Source organism: Orycteropus afer, unplaced genomic scaffold (genome assembly GCF_000298275.1).
Source record: "Orycteropus afer afer isolate SDZICR_OR568_19922 unplaced genomic scaffold, OryAfe1.0 scaffold00085, whole genome shotgun sequence".
NCBI classification, from domain to species: domain Eukaryota; kingdom Metazoa; phylum Chordata; class Mammalia; order Tubulidentata; family Orycteropodidae; genus Orycteropus; species Orycteropus afer.
In genome coordinates, this window is record NW_006921672.1 from 8,420,889 (window position 1) to 8,439,958 (window position 19,070).

General features: G+C 46.5%; 1 protein-coding gene across 1 annotated transcript; it reads left to right on the plus strand.

The window, feature by feature from the left end:
- Positions 1-1,747: 1,747 nt before the first annotated feature.
- On the plus strand, positions 1,748-18,605 carry PSMD3 (proteasome 26S subunit, non-ATPase 3). The gene is made up of 12 exons (XM_007942054.2): positions 1,748-1,958; positions 5,165-5,355; positions 7,046-7,183; positions 8,826-8,962; positions 9,864-10,054; positions 10,216-10,319; positions 15,431-15,545; positions 15,654-15,773; positions 15,913-16,016; positions 16,303-16,458; positions 18,245-18,295; positions 18,528-18,605. The coding sequence occupies exons 1-12, from the start codon at positions 1,748-1,750 to the stop codon at positions 18,603-18,605; spliced, it is 1,596 nt and encodes a 531-aa protein (XP_007940245.1).
- The last annotated feature ends 465 nt before the right edge of the window (positions 18,606-19,070 follow it).

The following is a 19,070-nucleotide window of genomic DNA, read 5'->3' on the forward strand; positions in this document are numbered from 1 at the left end:
AGAAGGGTAACTTTTTTTATTATAATGATGAACAACAAAGCTCCTCTCTTTTCTTCCTTTACCACTTATTAAGATATGGGGTTATGAAGAAGCAGCTTTCATGAGTTTATTCCAGGGATGATTCAAAGATCCTGTCAGCCATCTCCCAGGCTTTCGGGAGACAGACAGCTAGGGGCAATTGGGCAAAGCTTGTTCCTTAAAAGTGGAGCACACATTTTTCCATTTAGCAAGCAGCCCTTTAGTGCTAGAAGCTATTTACAGCAATAGAATGAAAAAGGAGGATACAAAGGTTCAATCATATCCTCTACCCTCCAGTATCTTACAACAGGGTTTGATTGTCTTGTATTGTCTGCCCCCAGTCTAAATATTTATGGAGGAAAGATAAGTTCCAAGATAAGGGTAATTTTTTGTTTTGTATCTTAATAGACACCTTTAGCTTCTTCCAGATGTCACCTGCCCTGAAGAGTAACCGAAGGATTCCTTTGAAAAATAAGTGAAAAGGGTTTTGATCCAATTTCATTCCCCTAAAGGATCCTCGGGAGCTCTGGTAGCATAGTGCCTAAGGCACTTGACTGCTAACCAGAAAGCTGACGGTTCAAACCCACCAGCCACTCCTCGGAAGGAAGATGGGGCAATCTACTACGGCAATCTACTTCCATAGTGATACTGCCTTGGGTCGCTATGAGTCGGGTCCCACTCCACGGCACATAACAACAAAGGATCCTCAGGCTCTCCTTAGGTACACCATTACTGTTTCTTAATTCCCCATGGCTGTCTGTCTCAAGCCATAAAGGTCCCACAACCGCCTCCCTGAAGCCTAGTCAATAGGGGAGTCCACTCTTGTCCCTCAGGGTTCAGTATACACCACAGGCCAGAGCTGAGCTTCCAGCTCACTCACTATCTAGACTTCCTCATAGACTAAATTCTTGAAGCTGAATTCTTCATCCCCACGTGGCTAGCCCCTTACCGTACAGAGTGGATCCCTATCTTTTATTACACTGGAGTGATTCTACACAAATGCACCCTCCTCCTTATCCGCACTACCTAGCGACTGAGATTTTATGCCTCATTTTCAACAACTAAACTAAAAAAAGGACACCCGGATCCCAGAGGGATCTCCTGTTCGGTTTTATTCTAAACCCAACTGCCTGGCTCTCCTTCACAGCCTTCTTTTCCTCCCTCGCGCCGGATGCACCCGGTGGCCGTTGAGAACAAACCTCGCGGACCGGGAAGGCGTCCCTGGCCAAGAGCAAGTGCTAGTTTTGTGGAGAAATCAGCCCGGCAACTCTGACGTCATTACGTAATGCGTTCTGATAAGCCATATCCTCTCCAAGCAAGTTGCAGTGCTCTTAGAAACCTGGTGACGTAGCTTTAGGGGACCTCTGGTGGACTTCCTCATAAATGCACTCGGGAGGAAAATGAAAAAAATTTGAGTACGCCAAAGAAAGTCCCACAACCCATTACAGGCTCCTCCCCTCTCTTTCCTCGAAGATCCGCCTCCATCCTGCAACTCGGTTCTTGATTTATTTCCCCTTTGTTGATTCAGTCATCGGCTCACCAGACCTGGAACTTCCCAGAAGGCCCAGCGCCGGGAAGAGGGTTGCAGCTGCTCCGTCATCGTGCGGCCGGACGCTAGCCCGCGCTCGTGTGCAGGCCCGGCCCGGTTCCTAGTCCCCGGTGCCCCGGTGCGTGGGTTCAAGAGAGGTCCCTGCCTCGGTCGCCGGACTAGGCCACGACCCCGGGCGCCATGAAACAGGAGGGCTCTGCGCGGCGCCGCGGAACGGACAAGACGAAGCAGCCGCCCGGCGGAGGGGAACAAGAACCACCACTGCCGCCGGCCCCCCAGGATGTGGAGATGAAAGAGGAGGCAGCAGCTGGTGGCGGGCCAGCGGCGGAGACCGACAGCAAAGCAGCAGCAGAGCACTCCCAGCGAGAGTTGGACACAGTCACCTTGGAAGGTACGGAAGCCCCAACTGGGGACTTGCCATGATCACGGGCGACAACGCCCCCGGAATCCAGCCTCTGCCCAGGACCCTAGCGCAGCCTCCACCACCCCCGGTTCCTTAGGATCACCCCCCAGGTGTCCGATCCCCCTGCTTTGATACTCCCGACCCCAGCCAGCCCCAATGACATAGCTTTCTCTCCAGGCTCGAGACTCCTCCCCTAACACTCCCTTTGAAGTTGCATCTGCAACTAGATTTCACTGAACCTGGGGACCCCCTCTTCCATGTCCTCCACTCACATCCCACGGACTGGCTCCTCTAGAAACCAGTGTTTGTATGTATGTGTATGAAAAGGGGGCCAGGGTGACACCGGAGTTTCATCTGGGTTTTAAGCGTGTACAAAACGTTGTTGTTGTCTTAATTCCCTTTAACGACTCCCTAGAAGAACCATTTCTACCTGGCACACCACTACTTTTCTCTAAAATGCTCAGTCTCTTCAAGCCCTTACTTCCACTCTGTTTCTCACGGATTTTAATACACACACTTTCAACTTTGCAGGTGTCATCTTTGAGTTCCTGATACCTTTGGCCAACTCCCCACCCCCCATTCCTTTTCTTCTAGGTACCTTTTCTAATTTCCTACCTACCTCGTTTTCCTCTTGTTCATGTTTATTTTTCCCACATAGACCATCCTGTCCACATTTAGAGTGAGTTGAGGGAGACCTTCTTACTGTGACCCTGGTTCTAGATCATGCACAACCAGACTATTTATCAGGTTTTCTCTCTGCTTAACTGAATGAAAACGAACTCTAAAATACTGAAATAAGCAAAGTTAGGCACCTGGGTGATGCTCTTGAGGATATGAGTGTTGACTGCATCAGCTTCTACTCGTAAGCAGGATCAGTATCTAATGAAGACTCTTTTACTAAAATGATAGCAAGTGGCAGAGGTGTCATTCAGTGTCACCTACTGGGTATATTTGTGTAAGTATATATACACATATAATGTGTGTTGTGTATCTCTGTGTATGTGTTTCTTACGTTGCATTTTCCAGGGTACAGGTTCTGGGATTCATTTTCACATCTGCATGAGTGAGTCTGATATTACTTACTTTGTTTGGTTTTTGTAAAGATTAAAGTGGTTAGAACTTTGCCTGGCACATGGTGAACACGTAGTAAGCTTTCAATAGATTTTAGCTGCTGCTATTGTTATGTCATATTATTAATGTGGGCCCACCACTCCTTGCTGAGTGCTGGAGATACAAAGTTAACTAAGAAGCTGCCAGTTGTTTGTGTTCCCTTTATGGCTGGAGGTTTTGGTTATTACCAGTTGTAAATAGTTTTGTGACAGTCATCTTTGTGCCCAAGTTTTTCATCTACTTACTATGATCATTTGTATGGTATAGATTCCCAGACTCCATATAGCTAAGTCAAAAAGGGTGAATGTGTTGAAAGTTATTTGGCTGCTAACCAAGACAGTTTGAACCCACCAGCTGCTCTTCAGGAGAAAGATGAGGCAGTCTGCTTCCATAAATACTGCCTATAGGATGATTCTACTCTGTCCTAAAGGGTCCCTGTGAGTCAGAATCAACTCAATGGCAGTGGGTTTGGTTTGGTCGAAAAAAACCATGTTGATTTACATTACATCAGCAGAAATGTTATTTTCACTATGTTCTATATTGTATCATTTTTAAAATACTATTAAGTTGGAGCTCTGGTAGCGTAGTGCCTAAGGCATTTGACTGTTAGCCAGAGGGTTGGTGGTTCAAACTCACCACCTGGTCCGTGGAAGGAAGACTGGGCAATCTACTTCCATAAAGATTTACCACCTTGGAAACCTAAAGGGGGTCACTATGAGTTGGAATCAACTCGATGGCAGTGAGTTTGGTTTTTTTGTTATTTAATTTGGTAGTTGAAAATATTTCCATTTGCAATTATTCAAGTACTAATGAAATATATTTTTTGTATGTCTACTAGCTTTTTGTCTTACCTTTTTTGTGTGTCATCTGTTTTTGTCCATTTTTATTTTGAAATTGTGGTAATAGAATTTCTCTTAGCTGTTTATACAAGCTCTTTATAACCAAAACTCACTGCCATCCAGTCGATTCGGACTCATAGTGACCCTTTGGGTTTCCAAGGCAGTAAATCTTTATGGAAGTAGATTGCCCAGTCTTCCTTCTGCAAAGTGCCTGATGGGTTTGAATCGCCAACCTTCTGGTTAGCAGTCAAATGCTTTAACATTATGCCACCAGAGCTCCTTAATTTCTTTATAGAGAATATAAAATACTGATTTACATAGAATGTGTCCTTAGGTGCTGTCAGGTGGGTTCTGAGTCATGGCAACCATATAGACAACAGGACAAAACAGTGCCTGGTCCTGTACCATCCTCATGTTTGAGCCCATTGTTGCAGCCACTGTGTCAGTGCATTTCGTTGAGGGTCGTCTTTTTCACTAATCCTCTACTTTACCAAACATGAGATCCTTCTCCAGGGACTGGTCCCTCCTGGTAACATATCCAAAGTATGTGAGATGAAGTCTCACAATCCTTGCTTCTAAGGAGCATTCTGTCTGTACTTCTTCCAAGACAGATTTGTTCATTCTTCTCGCAGTCCATGATAAATTCAACATTGTTCACCAACATCATAATTCAATAGCATTGATTCTTCAGTCTTCCTTATTCATTGTACAGCTTTCACATGCATAGGAGGTACTTGCAAATACCATGGTTTGGGTCAGGCACACTTTAGTCCTCAAGATAATGTATATAGACTAAATTGACATATACAGAATAAATTTATTCTTTACATAGAATATCAATCTTTGATCACATTTGTTGCAAGTATTTTTCTTTTGTTTACACAAGTATCCAGAAGTAGTGTTGTTGTTTAAGGAGTCAAATTCATTGTGGTATGTGTGTCTGTGAGTTCTTCCTTTAAGTTTATTTTTCCTATTTGGGGATCTGATAAATCCCCATGTTTCTTTTGTTTTCCTTCTCATCATTTTTCCTTTCGTCCTCTTCTTTCCACACTCTCTACCCTGTTCCCTGCCTCAGCTTTCTTTTTCCTTGTCTCTTGGTTGTATCTTAGAATAAACATATGGCATCAGTAAGTATTGCCTAACTCTTATGAAGGGAAAGAGGTAGTTGGCCACATCCTCCCTCAGAGCAGTGGGGGAATAGGAGTGGAAGGTGATGTTATTTTTTTCCCCTCTGGTCTTCCACAGACATAAAGGAGCATGTAAAACAGCTGGAGAAGGCTGTTTCAGGCAAGGAGCCGCGGTTTGTGCTGAGGGCCCTGCGAATGCTGCCTTCCACATCCCGCCGCCTCAACCACTATGTCCTGTACAAGGCTGTGCATGGCTTCTTCACCTCAAATAATGCCACTCGAGACTTCTTGCTATCTTTCCTAGAAGAGGTGAGTGGATCAGGCCAGATTGAAGGGTGTGGGCTTGGCCTTAAACTCCCAGGATGCAATTGTTGTTTCCCGCTTCCTAGACCTGTCTTAAGGAGCTTTGGTGGCATAGTGCCTAAGGCATTTGACTGCTAACCGGAAGGTTGGTGGTTCAAATCCACCAGCCACCCTGTGGAAGGAAGACTACTTCCGTAAAGATTTACCTGCTTGGAAACCCAAAGGAGGTCACTATGAGTTACAATGGACTTGATGGCAGTGAGTTTGGTTTGGTTTTTGGTTAGACCTGTCTTAATGCCTGCTATAGCATGAGGAGGAAAACCCATTTGCCTACTTCTGCCATGCAGGGGAGCCTGATATCCTTCCTGCTCAGGGAAAGGAGTTGCTAATCCAGCCAAATCATTCTCCACTACTCCCAACAGGTCCCCTCTCCTCCTATCAGATGGCATCTCCATTGCCCTGGAAAAGATGCCACTACCTCTTTGTCTCTGAAGCTTCACCACAGAGGCAGTACGGAACAGTGGTTAAGAACACAGGTTTTGGAGATAAGAGTTGAATTTGAATCCCAGTTCTATCTGTTAGTGCCTGTCGGCCTTAGCCAAGTGATTTAACTTCCCTTTAACTCACTTTCTTCACTGTTAAAATGGGGAAAATAATAGATATGGGGGAGGAGAGCATAAAAGCACTAGGAGCAGTGCCTGGCATGTAGTAAATGCTGATGAAATTAGTTGGGTGTAGTAATGGTAGTGGTGGTGGGTATGGTGGTGGTGGTAGTTGCAATCGTGGTGGTCATGGTGGAGGTGGTGGAGGTGGACTTGGTCGTGGTGGTCTTGGTGGAGGTGGTCGTGGGTTTGGTGGTGGTGTGGAGGGGCGTGGGCATGGTGGTTGGTGATGGTGGTCATGGTGGTGGTGGGTGTGGTGGTGGTGGTAGTGGTGGTAGTCTCCATGCCAGGAGAGAGAGGTCTCCTAACCTTTCTAATTTTCAAACCCCCCTCATCCTTCATGTTACAGTCTAGGTCCTGCCCCTTCTCAAACCTCATTGACCCTTCCAGCCACCTTCATCTCCTTAAAATCCTATATTTCCATAAATGTGAAAATCAGAAAATCATTTGAGGTAGAACAGTGAAGAGTTTATTGTCTGAGAAAGGGGGAAAATATATCCTCCCCCTTCCCACTCTGAATTTTTTTCTTCTTTAAATTCACTAAATGTGATCATTTTTGGAGCCGACTGTAACATATTATTTCTTCCAGTTTTCAGTGATTAGATCTGAAAATAAGTACTATATATATTTCACTTTTCTCAAAATTTCCTTTTTTGTTTCATCTTGTGTTCATCTCTAAAATTACATCACTGTCTGATATTTGCAGTGGTTACAGCTGTGGTGGCTTAATCTTTGTACTTAGAATATAAACTTGAGGATTCCTTACAGCATTCCTTATGTCCCCGTTATGTTGTGTAAAGATGTTGTTATGTTCCTATAACCCATTGGTGCATTTATTGTATTGCCAGCCTCCTTAACTCCTTTGGGAAAGTGTTGTGTTGTCTTTATTTTGTATCCCCAGCACCTAGCAAAATATTGGTACCTAGTAGCCCTTCAGTAAATATTTTTTTAAATATGTAGCAGGTGCTCAGTAAATTCTTGGTTGATTGATTTGACTGAGCCTTTCCATGGTAACTACTCATGTCCTCTTGTAGCCCATGGACACAGAAGCCGACTTACAGTTCCGTCCCCGAACAGGCAAAGCTGCATCGGCCCCCCTCCTGCCTGAAGTGGAAGCCTATCTGCAGCTCCTCATGATCATCTTCCTGATGAATAGCAAGCATTACAAAGAGGTACCCAAGATACGACGAGAGCAACTGACGAGCCATGCAAGGGGTGTGCAAGGGAGATTGTCTCTAGTGAAGAAGTGGAGATAATCACTGAGTTTTAAAGAACCCTGGCTCTTCCTCCATGTGGGCATGTACTTAACCTCACACCCAGAGAGGCCCCTCAATTCCTGCTGTGGGCACCATGGGAAAGACAGAGAGCTGGCAGTGGTCATCACACCTGTCTGTGGCACCATACCAGTATATTTTGGATTCTTTTGGGGAAAGCAGGAAATCTGGAGAAAGACCTCGGTTCAAATCCGAGCTGTACCTTACACAAATTAGTTTCTCCTAGCTGTATGTAAAATGAGTGTAATAATGACCCACCTTATTATTGAGACTGTAGTTAGTATTAAATGAAACAGTGTGTTTAGAAATATTTTGCACAATAATCTGCACATAATAAGCCTCCACAGTAGCTTAGTAAGTGGCAGGTATTAGGAGCCCTAGTGGTGTAGTGGTTAAGCACTTGGCTGCTACCTGACACTACAACTTGTACAACTAGGCTCCCACTCTGGGAGAGAGGTGTGGCAGTCTGCTTCCATGTACAGCCTTGGAAATCCTATGGGGCAGTTCTACTCTGTCCTAAGGGTGTCTGTGAGTCAGAATCAACTTGGCAGCAATGGGTTTGTTTGTTTTTTTTAAATTGTTCACACTGAGCAGCTCTATTTTGGATGCTGGATATCCACCACTGTCCTCAGTGTAGGTACCAGGCTGGAATTCTGGCCCCACTCTTTAGGTCCCTGTTATATTTTTTCCCCTTGCTTTCCACTGTTTCCATTATTTAGTATTGGCAATACAGTTCACACACCATAAAATTTACCCTCTGAAATATACTGTTGAGTGGTTTTTAGTATGTACTAATTTTAGTATTGTGCAACCATCACTACTATCTAATTCCAAAACGTTTCATCACTCCAAAAAGAAACCCCATACATTAGCAGTCACTCCCCATTCCTTCCTCCCATCAATCCCTGGCAGTTATTCGTCTCCTTTCTGTCTCTATGGATTTGCCTATTCTGGACATTTTATATAAGGGGAATCATAATAGGTGGCCTTTTTGTGTCTAAGGAGCACAGATGGCACAGCAGTTAAGGCATTCGGTTGATAAGGTTGTCAGTTTGAACCACTGGCCACTCTGGGAAAAAGATGAGGCAGTGTGCTTCCGTAAGGATTTACAGCCTTAGAAACCCTTTGGGGCAGTTCTACTCTGTCCTAAAGGGTTGCTATGAGTCAGAATCTATTTGATGGCAGTGGGTTTGGTTTTTGTTTTTTGTGTCTGGCTTCTTTTGCTTAGTATAATGTTTTCAAGGTTGTGGCATGTATGGAAACTTCATTTTTTTGACTGAATGATGTCCCATTGTATGGAACACCACATTTTATTTATTCACTCCTTCATTCAGGGACATTTGGCTTATTTCCACTTTTTAGTTATAATGAATAATGCTGATGTGACCATTTGTGTGCTGATGCGTACAAGTTTTTGTGTGAACATACGTATCCATTACTTTGGGTACATACCTGGGAGTAGAATTGGTAGGTCATATGGTAAGTCTGTGTTAATGTTTTGAGGAACTGCTCCTTGATTTCCTCTTGGCCTCCTCCTCAGGCACAGAAAATCTCTGACGACCTGATGCAAAAGATCAGTACCCAGAACCGCCGGGCCCTAGACCTTGTGGCTGCGAAGTGTTACTATTACCATGCCCGGGTCTATGAGTTCCTGGACAAGCTGGACGTGGTTCGCAGGTACACATGCCCACAAGTCTCACTTGCAGCCCTTGAGGTCAAAGACTTGGTCAGTCACTACCAGAGAGCTGTGAATTTGCTGGTAGATGTAAGGTACCCAGGGGGAAATGAGGTTAACGTACCCTGCACCACGTAAGGGCAATGGGAGAGATATTGCATCTAGCTCCTAAGAACTATTCCCAGGTTCTTCCCTTTACCCCAACTCAGGGGAGGGCTAATTTGTGATTTAGGGTGGAGGTACAAGCTGGGAAACATGTCCTTCCTCTGTTTATAACCTGTAGTAGTGCACCATTTCCTTTGAGAAAAAGCCAGCTATCCTCATGATAGCTTATAAGCCTGACATGACCTGGACTTGTTATTGCCTCCTGACTTCATCTCTGACTGCTCTCCCCATGACTGGCCTCCTTGCTTTTCCTTGTTCATGCCAGCCACCCTCCTTCTTGAAGTCTGCACTAGGTCTTACCTCGGCCTAGAACCATCTTCTCCCTACTTCTTTAAGCCTTTGCTTGATTGTTACCTTCCCAGTGAGTCCTTCTCTGACTGGGCTTTTTAAGATTGCAACCCCATCCTCTCCTCCTGACCCTGCATTCCCATTGCATGCACTTACCTGATTTCTTCATAGCTCCTACCCGCTTCAGTCATGCTGTATGATACACTCATTTATCATGATTATTGTCTGCCTTCCTCACTAGGAAGTAAGTGCCCTAAGCACCAAGTTTGTGTCCTTTTTGTGCACCTAGAATAGTGCCTCACACGATGAGCACTCAATAGTTGAATATTCCACGAATTAAAAGAAAAGCTGTGTGTATTTCTTTTAGAAATTGGGAGATCCTGGAGAGTTCAAAGGCAGTTTGAAGAGTCGTAACTTGAGGCCTTTGACATCTTTTTTCTCTTCTTGAAGCTTCCTGCATGCTCGACTCCGTACAGCCACCCTTCGACATGATGCTGATGGGCAGGCCACCCTGCTGAACCTCCTGCTGCGTAACTACCTACACTACAGCTTGTATGACCAGGCTGAGAAGCTGGTGTCCAAGTCCGTGTTCCCCGAGCAGGCCAACAACAATGAGTGGGCAAGGTACCTCTACTATACAGGTGAGCAGAGGGGCCCTCCCACAAGTCAGAAGGGCCTCAGGCTCACTTGGCGCAAATTTTCTAGCAGGTGGTTCAGAGAAGCACATTTGGCACTCTGGTTTGCAGGGGGGGGCTCCAATGATGCCATTCTCTTGGCCCACTCTCCTCTCATCCACACCCAGGGCGAATCAAAGCCATCCAGCTGGAGTACTCAGAGGCCAGGAGAACAATGACCAATGCCCTCCGCAAGGCCCCTCAGCACACAGCTGTTGGCTTCAAGCAGACGGTGAGCAGAGTCATCCTCACACCTTCCCCTCTCTTACATGTCTGATACCACTTGAGTTCTATTTCCCTACAAAAGGGGCCAGAGAAGGCATCCTTCATCTTCATTATCCCAAACGTTGCATCAGACATCTGCTGTGGGTAACATTAAGCACATTAAGCAGACTACCCAGGCCTTGGGCACCTTCTGTTCAGAGTCTTCCTTAGTAGATACCCATTGCCATCGAGTCATTTCCGACTCATGACAACTCTGAAGGACAGAGTAGCACTGCCTGTAGGGTTTCCAAGACTATAAAATCTTTCTGTAAGCAGATTGCCACATCTTTCTCCCACAGAGTTGCTGGTAGGTTCGAACAGCTGACCTTTTGGTTGGCAGCCAGTACTTTAACCACTGTGCCACCAGGGCTCCTTCTTTGGTAGGTAGGTTTAGAATATTTCAGATTCCAGCACTCTTTGCAGTCATTGTAGTCGTGGGCTAGATCGTGTTGCTAAACCTGATCCTTCACATGCCCGTTTAGAAGTGGTGTCATCTGTGGCTGGGGAATCCAGAAAATCTCCATGAGACTGACCGGTTCAGGCGGGATAAACCTTGGCACCTAAGAGCTGCCACTCACCAAGTACGTCTTTTGAGCAATGATCTTGGTATTAAGCACTGTGAGGGATGGAAAAGAAGTGTTTGTCACCAGTAGCAGGATTTGTATACAGGCGGTCCCCAGGTTACAAACGTCCAACTTATGAACAACTCGTACTTGCCATTTAATGTAAACTTGCCTTCATTTTGAAACGACTGAACCAACCCCTACTTCCCAACAAATTTTTCATCACAGCCTTCACTTGCTGCATGTGCAGGTTTTAAATCGCTGAAGAGATTTAGAAGCCTTTCTTTGCACTAAAACCCACTACCATTGATTCAATTCTGACTCATAGCAACCCTTTAGGACAGAGTAGAACTGCCCCATAGGGTTTCCAATCTTTACAGAGGCAGACTACATCATCTGTCTCCCATGGAGTGGCTGGTGCCTTCAAATTGCTGCCCTTTTGGTTAGTAGCTCCCTACTTTAACCACTACACCATCAGAACTCCTTTTCTTGCAGTATAGTAAGGCTAAGTAAGAACCAAATATGCACCTGTTCTGACTTGTCTACAAATTTGACTTAAAGACACTCAGGAATGGATTTTGTTTTTAACCCAGGGACTGTCTGTGTAATTCTTTTCAGCTTTACAAAAGCCTTGTCATACAGAACACATCATTTGAGTCTTAAAACAACACTTTATGATCAAGATTGTGTTGTTCACAATTTTGTAAAGAATTTTGGCATAAAGAGGTTTGAGGACCTAAAGTCATAGAGCCTGTCAGCCAGAATTTGGACCCAGCTTTCCCAACCATAAGGAGCTCTGGTGACAATGGGTTAGGCATTTGGCTACTAACCAGAATGTCGGTGGTTCGAATCCCCAGCTGCTCCACGGAAGGAAGATGAGGCTTCTTTACTTCTGTAAAGATGTACGTATAGCCTTGGAAACCCAATGGGGATCACTATGAGTTGAATCGACTCGATGGCAGTGAGTGTGCTTCCCCCCCACACCCCAACTACAAACCTCTGCCCCCACTTTAATAAACAGGCCCTTGCCCTTTTGCCTTTGAGGGAAATAGGATGAAAATGTACAGTGATTATTGTTGTTGGGTGCCAGGTGCTGTCGAGTTGGTTCTGACTCATAATGACTCTGTACAAAAGAACAAAACACTGCCTGGTCCCACAGTTGTTGCTGTGCTTCGGTCCATTGTTGTAGCCACTGTATCAGTCCTCCTCGTTGAGTCTTCCTCTTTCTTTGCAGACCCTCTACTTCACCAAGCGTAATGTCCTTCTCCAGGGACTGGTCCCTTCTGATAACACGTCCAGAGGATAAGAGGCGAGGTCTCTGTCCTTACTTCATACAATTATTATGTCAGTGTAACGGGAGATTCTGTTTCTCTCTGCTCAGACGTTCAGAGAAAGGCAGCTTTCTTTTTGGTCAAGTAATTAAGCCTCAAAGAAAAAAAGTTCTATTTGGTCTAGGTTTTGAAAGATGAGTAGAAATTTCACAACAGGGAATGGCTTTTCAGACACATGAGGTACATGGGCACAGTTTTTGATTGTTTAGAATATAAGTACACACTAAACTTTGTTCTAAAAATTACTGAAACTGCAGATAATTGACACATTGCATCATATACCAGAAACAAGGCTTTGTGGAGTGGAATGGTTTTTTCAAACCAGGTTTTCTGTGGGTGAAAAAGCTTTCAGAGTGTTGTGTTGTGGAGCCACATGGAGAGAAGGAGCAGAGGGAGCTGGCTTGAGGTCTTTGGCCACGAGGCTGTTGGTGAGGGAACCCTGGGGCAGATAGAGGACAAGGATGAATGTGTGCTGGGGAGAGGGCTAGAGGACCGAGTGAGTCCTGCAGCCAGCTCTGAGACAAATGGACAGATGGACACTACCTCCTTCTGTTCTCACTGCTCCCCTTCTCTCCCCCCAGCTTAATATTTTCCAACTTGAATGGGCATGTGAGTCACCTGGACGTCTTGTTAAAATGCCAATTCTAAGTCTTAGAGTTACCGTTTCTAACAGGTGATGCTGGTCCAGGGTCCATGCTCTGAGTCATAAACCTCTGGCTCATCCACCTCAGGGGCAGATTAAGGACACCCAACGTTCGCCACTGTAGCTGCCTCCTCTCCATTGAAGCCTGATATCTCTCGGCCCTTCCTCCTGTCCCCCTTCCACTCAAGGCTGGCTTCTCTGCCTGTGCTCTTCATCCGTTCTCTCCTAACTCTTCCAAGGCTTTGGCCTATCACCAATTTGCTAAAGTCTCTGGGCTAAATGTTTTCTCAAACCCTCCTTCTTCCCCTCTCAAGCAACTGTTCCATCTCCTTTGCATTTCCAACTCTATCCATTTCCTCATTGCCCTTTGCTTAACCTCAGCAACTTGAATTCTGTCCCAGCTACTGAAGCCCTGACCCAGGTTCTTGATTTCTGTTCCCAACCTGCTCCCTGCTCTTGACGCTAGTGACAGCTCCCTCATTGCTGGTCGTCTTCCTGAGCTTCCAGGGGTCAGTTGTCAACTGTACTGCCTTCCTGAGAAGATCCCTTGGTTTCCTTAGCTGACACGGCTTCCTCTGTGCATCCCTTGCTTGTAGGCTTCCCCAAGTTTCTGTCTTCCACTGGTTTTCAGTCTACATTCTCTCCTTGGGTGATCTTGTCTGCTTTCATAGCTTCAATTCTCATGTCCGTGATGCTTCACCAAAGTACCTTACTAACCCTGACCCTATCTTGAGTATCTGACCTACAAATCCCACTGACATTTCTATAGGATGCCTTGACTCTTCAAAGTCAGCTTGTTCCAAATGAACCCCTCTCTGCTATCCATTACCAGTCCTTCTTCCTGCTCTCTTTAGTGTCATTAATACTTCGTCTTCCTAGTCACCAGATGGGAACCTTGGGATCATCTTGGACTCCTTTTCCGCCAGCTCTAAATCCTCTGTTGATTTGTCTCCATGTGTTTGTATTTGCCTGCTCTTGTATTGCTGCCCTCACTGAACCCACTAACAAACATTCCTGGACACTAGTCTTCTGACCACTTGTCATCTTCCCTCCATGAACCCAGCTTACACAAAGCTGCCTAACTAACCAGAGTTCCAGGCCTGTCTTTCCTGGACCAGGAAGCTTTCATGGCTCCCCATTGCCTACCTAGTAGAGTATTCTAGGAACTGACATCTGTTTGTTGCTTTACACTTTTCAAATTAGTCTTCCTAACAGTCTTGTGAAGTACACAGCCCAGCTATTCTTGTTGCTACTATTGTGCCGGTTTTAGGAATGACAAAACCAAGGACTCCATTGCATAGCATTTCTACTAGTGAGTAACCTCAAGCATTCTGTCCCCAAAGTGAACTACTCAGCCTGGCATTGAAAACAGTGTGTCCCCAGCTGGTGGTCCCAAGTGTCTCTCCCCTCATAGCCCTCCATACTCCCTCTGCTTGACTGGCCTGTCCTTCACTGCTGTTCCCACATTTTTCTTGCCTCTTTTTCAGTCCGTTCTCTTGACTGAAATGTCCTCCCTCCTTTTTCTGTTTTGTCAGAATCTTTAAGGCGCTATATAAAATGCTACTATCTGCATGGATTTCCCCTCACACATGCATTACTCCAAGGGACAGAAGTACATACACATGTGTCTATGCAGAAGGCGTGGGCATGATCACATACAACCCATTTTAACCCCCATGCTTCTCTCACAAGGAGTCCCTGGGTGGTGCAAATGGTTGCACACTCAACCACTACCTGAAAGGTTGGTGGGTCAGACCACTCAGAGGTGACTCAGGACTAAGGCCGGCAGTCTGCCTCCAAACAGTTACAGCCTTGAAAACCCTGTGGAGCGGTTCTACTCTGCACACCTGGGGTCACCATGAGTTGGAATCAAATGGGCGGCAACAATGCAGCCTCTCTCCCTGCACTGCTGTCTCCTAATATCTTGTGTTCTGGCTCCTCCAGCTTGGTAAAAAGTCCTTGATTGAAAGACATGGTCATCTTCACCCTTGCCTGCCTTACACAGTGCCAGATCCACGGGAGGCACTGCTCAGAGAGCTGCAGTTTCCCAGCCACGCGCCTCTGAGTGTTTGCTGAGGTGTGCCCAGGCCCTTTGCCTCTGCTGCAGCCTCCAGATAATGAGTGCTGCGTGGTGTTCATCTCCCCATTCTCCAGCAGCTGCCCACCTTGCTGGCCACCATTGTTGGCTGACACATTCCATTCCTTGAGTGTCTGGGCCCCGTTCTGTCACCCATTTCTGAGCCTTGAGAACTGCCCACTTGGCCTACTTCAGAGTGGTGTGTTCACTGGTAGGCCAGCTGAAATTAAGACCTTTTGTGGCCAGAGGGTCAGAGGTTGCTACTACCTAGCTCAAAGGGCAGAGATTTGATTTCATGTTCAAAACAGTTTGGGCTTTTTTTTTCCCTGTTCTTCATTGGGCCTAATCACTCTGCTCCATTTCTCCACTTCCCACTTGTTGAACTGAATTGAAGCCCAGCTCTCAGTCTCTTCTTCCACATGGTGGGGCTCCCTGCCCACTGTGCCCATGTGACATTGTGTCCAGGTACACAAGCTGCTTATTGTGGTGGAGCTGTTACTAGGGGAGATCCCAGACCGGCTGCAGTTCCGTCAACCCTCCCTCAAGCGCTCACTCATGCCCTACTTCCTTCTGACCCAAGGTAAGCCTCATCCCCCCACCGGAGCCAGCTGTGCTCCCTGCCACTGGGGCCCTCTGGTGCATGTGTCTGTCCGTTTGCATCATGTCATCTGCTCCTCTGCCCCTGCAGCTGTCAGGACTGGAAACTTAGCCAAATTCAACCAGGTCCTGGATCAGTTTGGAGAGAAATTTCAAGCAGATGGGACCTACACCCTCATCATCCGACTACGGCACAATGTGATCAAGACAGGTGTGCACCGGGGTCTGGGGGGCCGCTGGAAGTGCAGACCCAGGTTGGGCTGCTCCTGGGGACAGGGACAGCCTTGTGGTTGTATGTGGACAGGTGAAGGGTCTCTGCCCATGCTGCCTGCTGCTCCTTCTTCTCCCAGGTGTGCGCATGATCAGCCTGTCCTATTCACGAATCTCTCTGGCTGACATTGCCCAGAAGCTGCAGCTGGATAGCCCAGAGGATGCAGAGTTCATTGTTGCCAAGGTGGGGCCGGTTCAAGAACCAACATGGCCCAGGTTGTCACCTTCCTGCCTTATTTCAGGGATGGGAGCAAGGGGAAATAGGCCCAGGAGCAGAATAGGCAAAACAGTGGCATCATCTTTTCAGGCAGTGCCAGAGTTTTGCAGTGTGAAGCTAGGAAGTTGCCAGAGAGAATTGAGTGTGTGTGTGAATGTACCAGCGTGTAAGGAGGACAGAGGAATGGGGGACAAGATGTCCTAGAACTTAGAAGATGGGCTTTCTAGTGACTTCATCCCATTGGGGCCTGCAGGCCATTCGGGATGGCGTCATTGAAGCCAGCATCAACCACGAGAAGGGCTACGTGCAGTCCAAGGAGATGATTGACATCTATTCCACCCGAGAGCCCCAGCTAGCCTTCCACCAGCGCATCTCTTTCTGCCTCGATATCCACAACATGTCTGTCAAGGTGAGAGCCTTAGGCCGCAGAGGACTCGGCAGCAACACACCCCTCTCTCCACACCCGTAAACTTCTCCGAGGAAGGTTGACTTGAGTGTGACCCAATTCCCAACCTGACTCTATAAAGGCATTGAATGGCAGAGTGGGACCCAGAGGTGGGGCTGACTTTGCTCTGGTTCCACAGCCAGTTGTTTGTGGGGATACAGCCACTTTTGCTGCTTTTAAAGGGGTATGATAGGCGGGCCTCTGGTGGCATAGTGCCTAAGGCATTTGACTGCTAACTAGAAGGATGGTAGTTCAAATCCACCAGCCACTCCTCAGAAGGAATACTGGGCAATCTACTTCAATAGAGATACTACCTCGGAAACCCAAGGAGGGGTCGCTATGGGTCGGACTCGACTCAACGGCAGTGAGTTTGGTTTTTGTTTTTTTTTTGATAGGCAGGGAGGATGAGTCAGGAATTAAGGGTGCCAGGTGGAAGACTTGTTGCTTCTGCCATTTGGAGTTATTTGGTATCTCTAAACCTCTTTTTCTCCATCTGTGAAGCTGGCAGTGTGGTATTACCTGCTCTGCCTGCTTCCAAGGGTTGATAGGATGAAATGAAATCACTGTATTAAGACACTTATTAGTTGCCATTGATTCCAACTCATGGTGACCCCACGTGTATAGAGTAGAACTGCTCCATAGGTTTTCAAAGCTGTCACTTTTGGAAGTAGATTGCCAGGCCTTATTTCTGAGGTGCCTGTGGTGTATTTGAACCACGAGCCTTGTGGTTAGAGGTCGAGCACTTACCCATTTGCACCAACCAGGGGCTCCTATTAATGGCATTTAGAGAAGTCTGAACTATATAAAATGTAGGGTTGCTATCTGGTTCCAAAAACAGTTACTAAGCTCTTATTGTGTGTCACACACTGAGTTAGGTGCTGTTACTATTTGGCCACTGTTTTTTCTGGGTCTCCTTCCACTAGGAGACTCAGGGTATTACAGGCACACCTTGCTTTGTGGTGCTTTGGAGATACTGCATTTTTAACAGATGGAAGGTTTGTGGCACCCATGCATTGAGCAAGTCTGTCGGTGCCATTTTTCCAATAGCATGTGCTCACTCTGTGTCTCTGTGTCACGTTTTGGTAATTCTCAGAATATTTCACTTTCTCATAATGCTGTTGCCCACTTAACAGACTACAGTATAATGTAAACATAAACTTTATATGCACTGGGAAACCAAAAAAGTCATCTGGCACATTTTATTGTGATACTTGCTTTATTGTGGTGGTCTTCCATCCTCCTCTTCCTCACCAACCCCCTACACTCCCCAGTCGAGACAGCTAGGCGTGTATTCCTTCAAATTCTCTATAGTCTCTTACTTACTCCCTTCCCCCTTATTTACCACAGGCGAGTATAATTTAGGAGCCCTGATGGCACAGTAGTTAAGTGCTCAGTAGCTAATAGAAAAGTCAGTAGTTCAGACCCACCGCATTCCTCAGGAGAAAAGTGGCAGTCTACTTCTATAAAGATCACAGCCTTGGAAACCCTATGAGGCAATTCTGCTCTGCCCTGTAGGGTCATTATGAGTGGAAATTGAGAAGACACAACAACAGGGATTTTGGGGTGTTCTTTTTATTTGGTTTTTGGTTGTAATAGATTGTTTCCATGCCTATGTCCACACTGCCTGAGCTGTACAGCACTTGATCTTATTTATCTTGGTGTCTGCTATAGAAGAGACCCAGTATGTATGTTAACACCATCTCTGCTACTTGCCCTCCTTCCCCTTGCTTTGTTTTCTCCTGTGCTTCAGGCCATGAGGTTTCCTCCCAAATCATACAACAAGGACTTGGAATCTGCAGAGGTAAGCATCTTTCTGTTTAGGGTAAAATTGAAAGTTAGAACTTGCCTACAGAAAGGGATGAGGGAAAAAAAAATAAATAAATAAAAAATTTAAAAAAAAGAAAGGGATGAGGGGAATTATCTAGAAGGGTTGGGAGCAGCTTAAGCTTTGGGGTGATTAGACTGGTGAGGCAGTGAGACAGCGAGCCTGACTGGTCCTCAGCAGCCCGGTTCCCCCCACCTCCTTTCCCCAGGAGCGGCGGGAGCGAGAGCAGCAGGACCTGGAGTTTGCCAAGGAGATGGCCGAGGATGACGATGACAGCTTCCCTTGAGCAGGGGGGCTGGGGAAGGGCAGGATAAGGGGGGCTGGCTCTGTGAATTTCCCCCTTGGGGGTCCCCTGCCCTGGGAGCCGGCCCCTCTTTCCACACAGCTCGCAGACTGCATATATGCAGGGGTGAGGGGTGCAGGCAGCCAGCCACTCCAACTTCACCAGCCTCACCCAGCGCCCCTCCCCAGCCTGTGACTTAGTGCCCAGTGGGCAGGCGGGTAGCAGGTGGCCTCCCAGGGCAGGGTCCTGGCTAGTGATGTGGGCAGCAGGATGAGAGGGAGCAGTCCTATGCTTTCCCCTAGGGAGCGGGGGACTGGAATTGGGACATGTGTTGGGTTGTATGTTTTTTGAAGCTTCAATTACGATTTTTAAACAATAAAAAGTTCTCCAAAGTTCTTTATTGCATCAGTTACTATATACTTCACCCTCACAACTTGACTGTTGGTTGACAGGACCAAATTTGTTTCC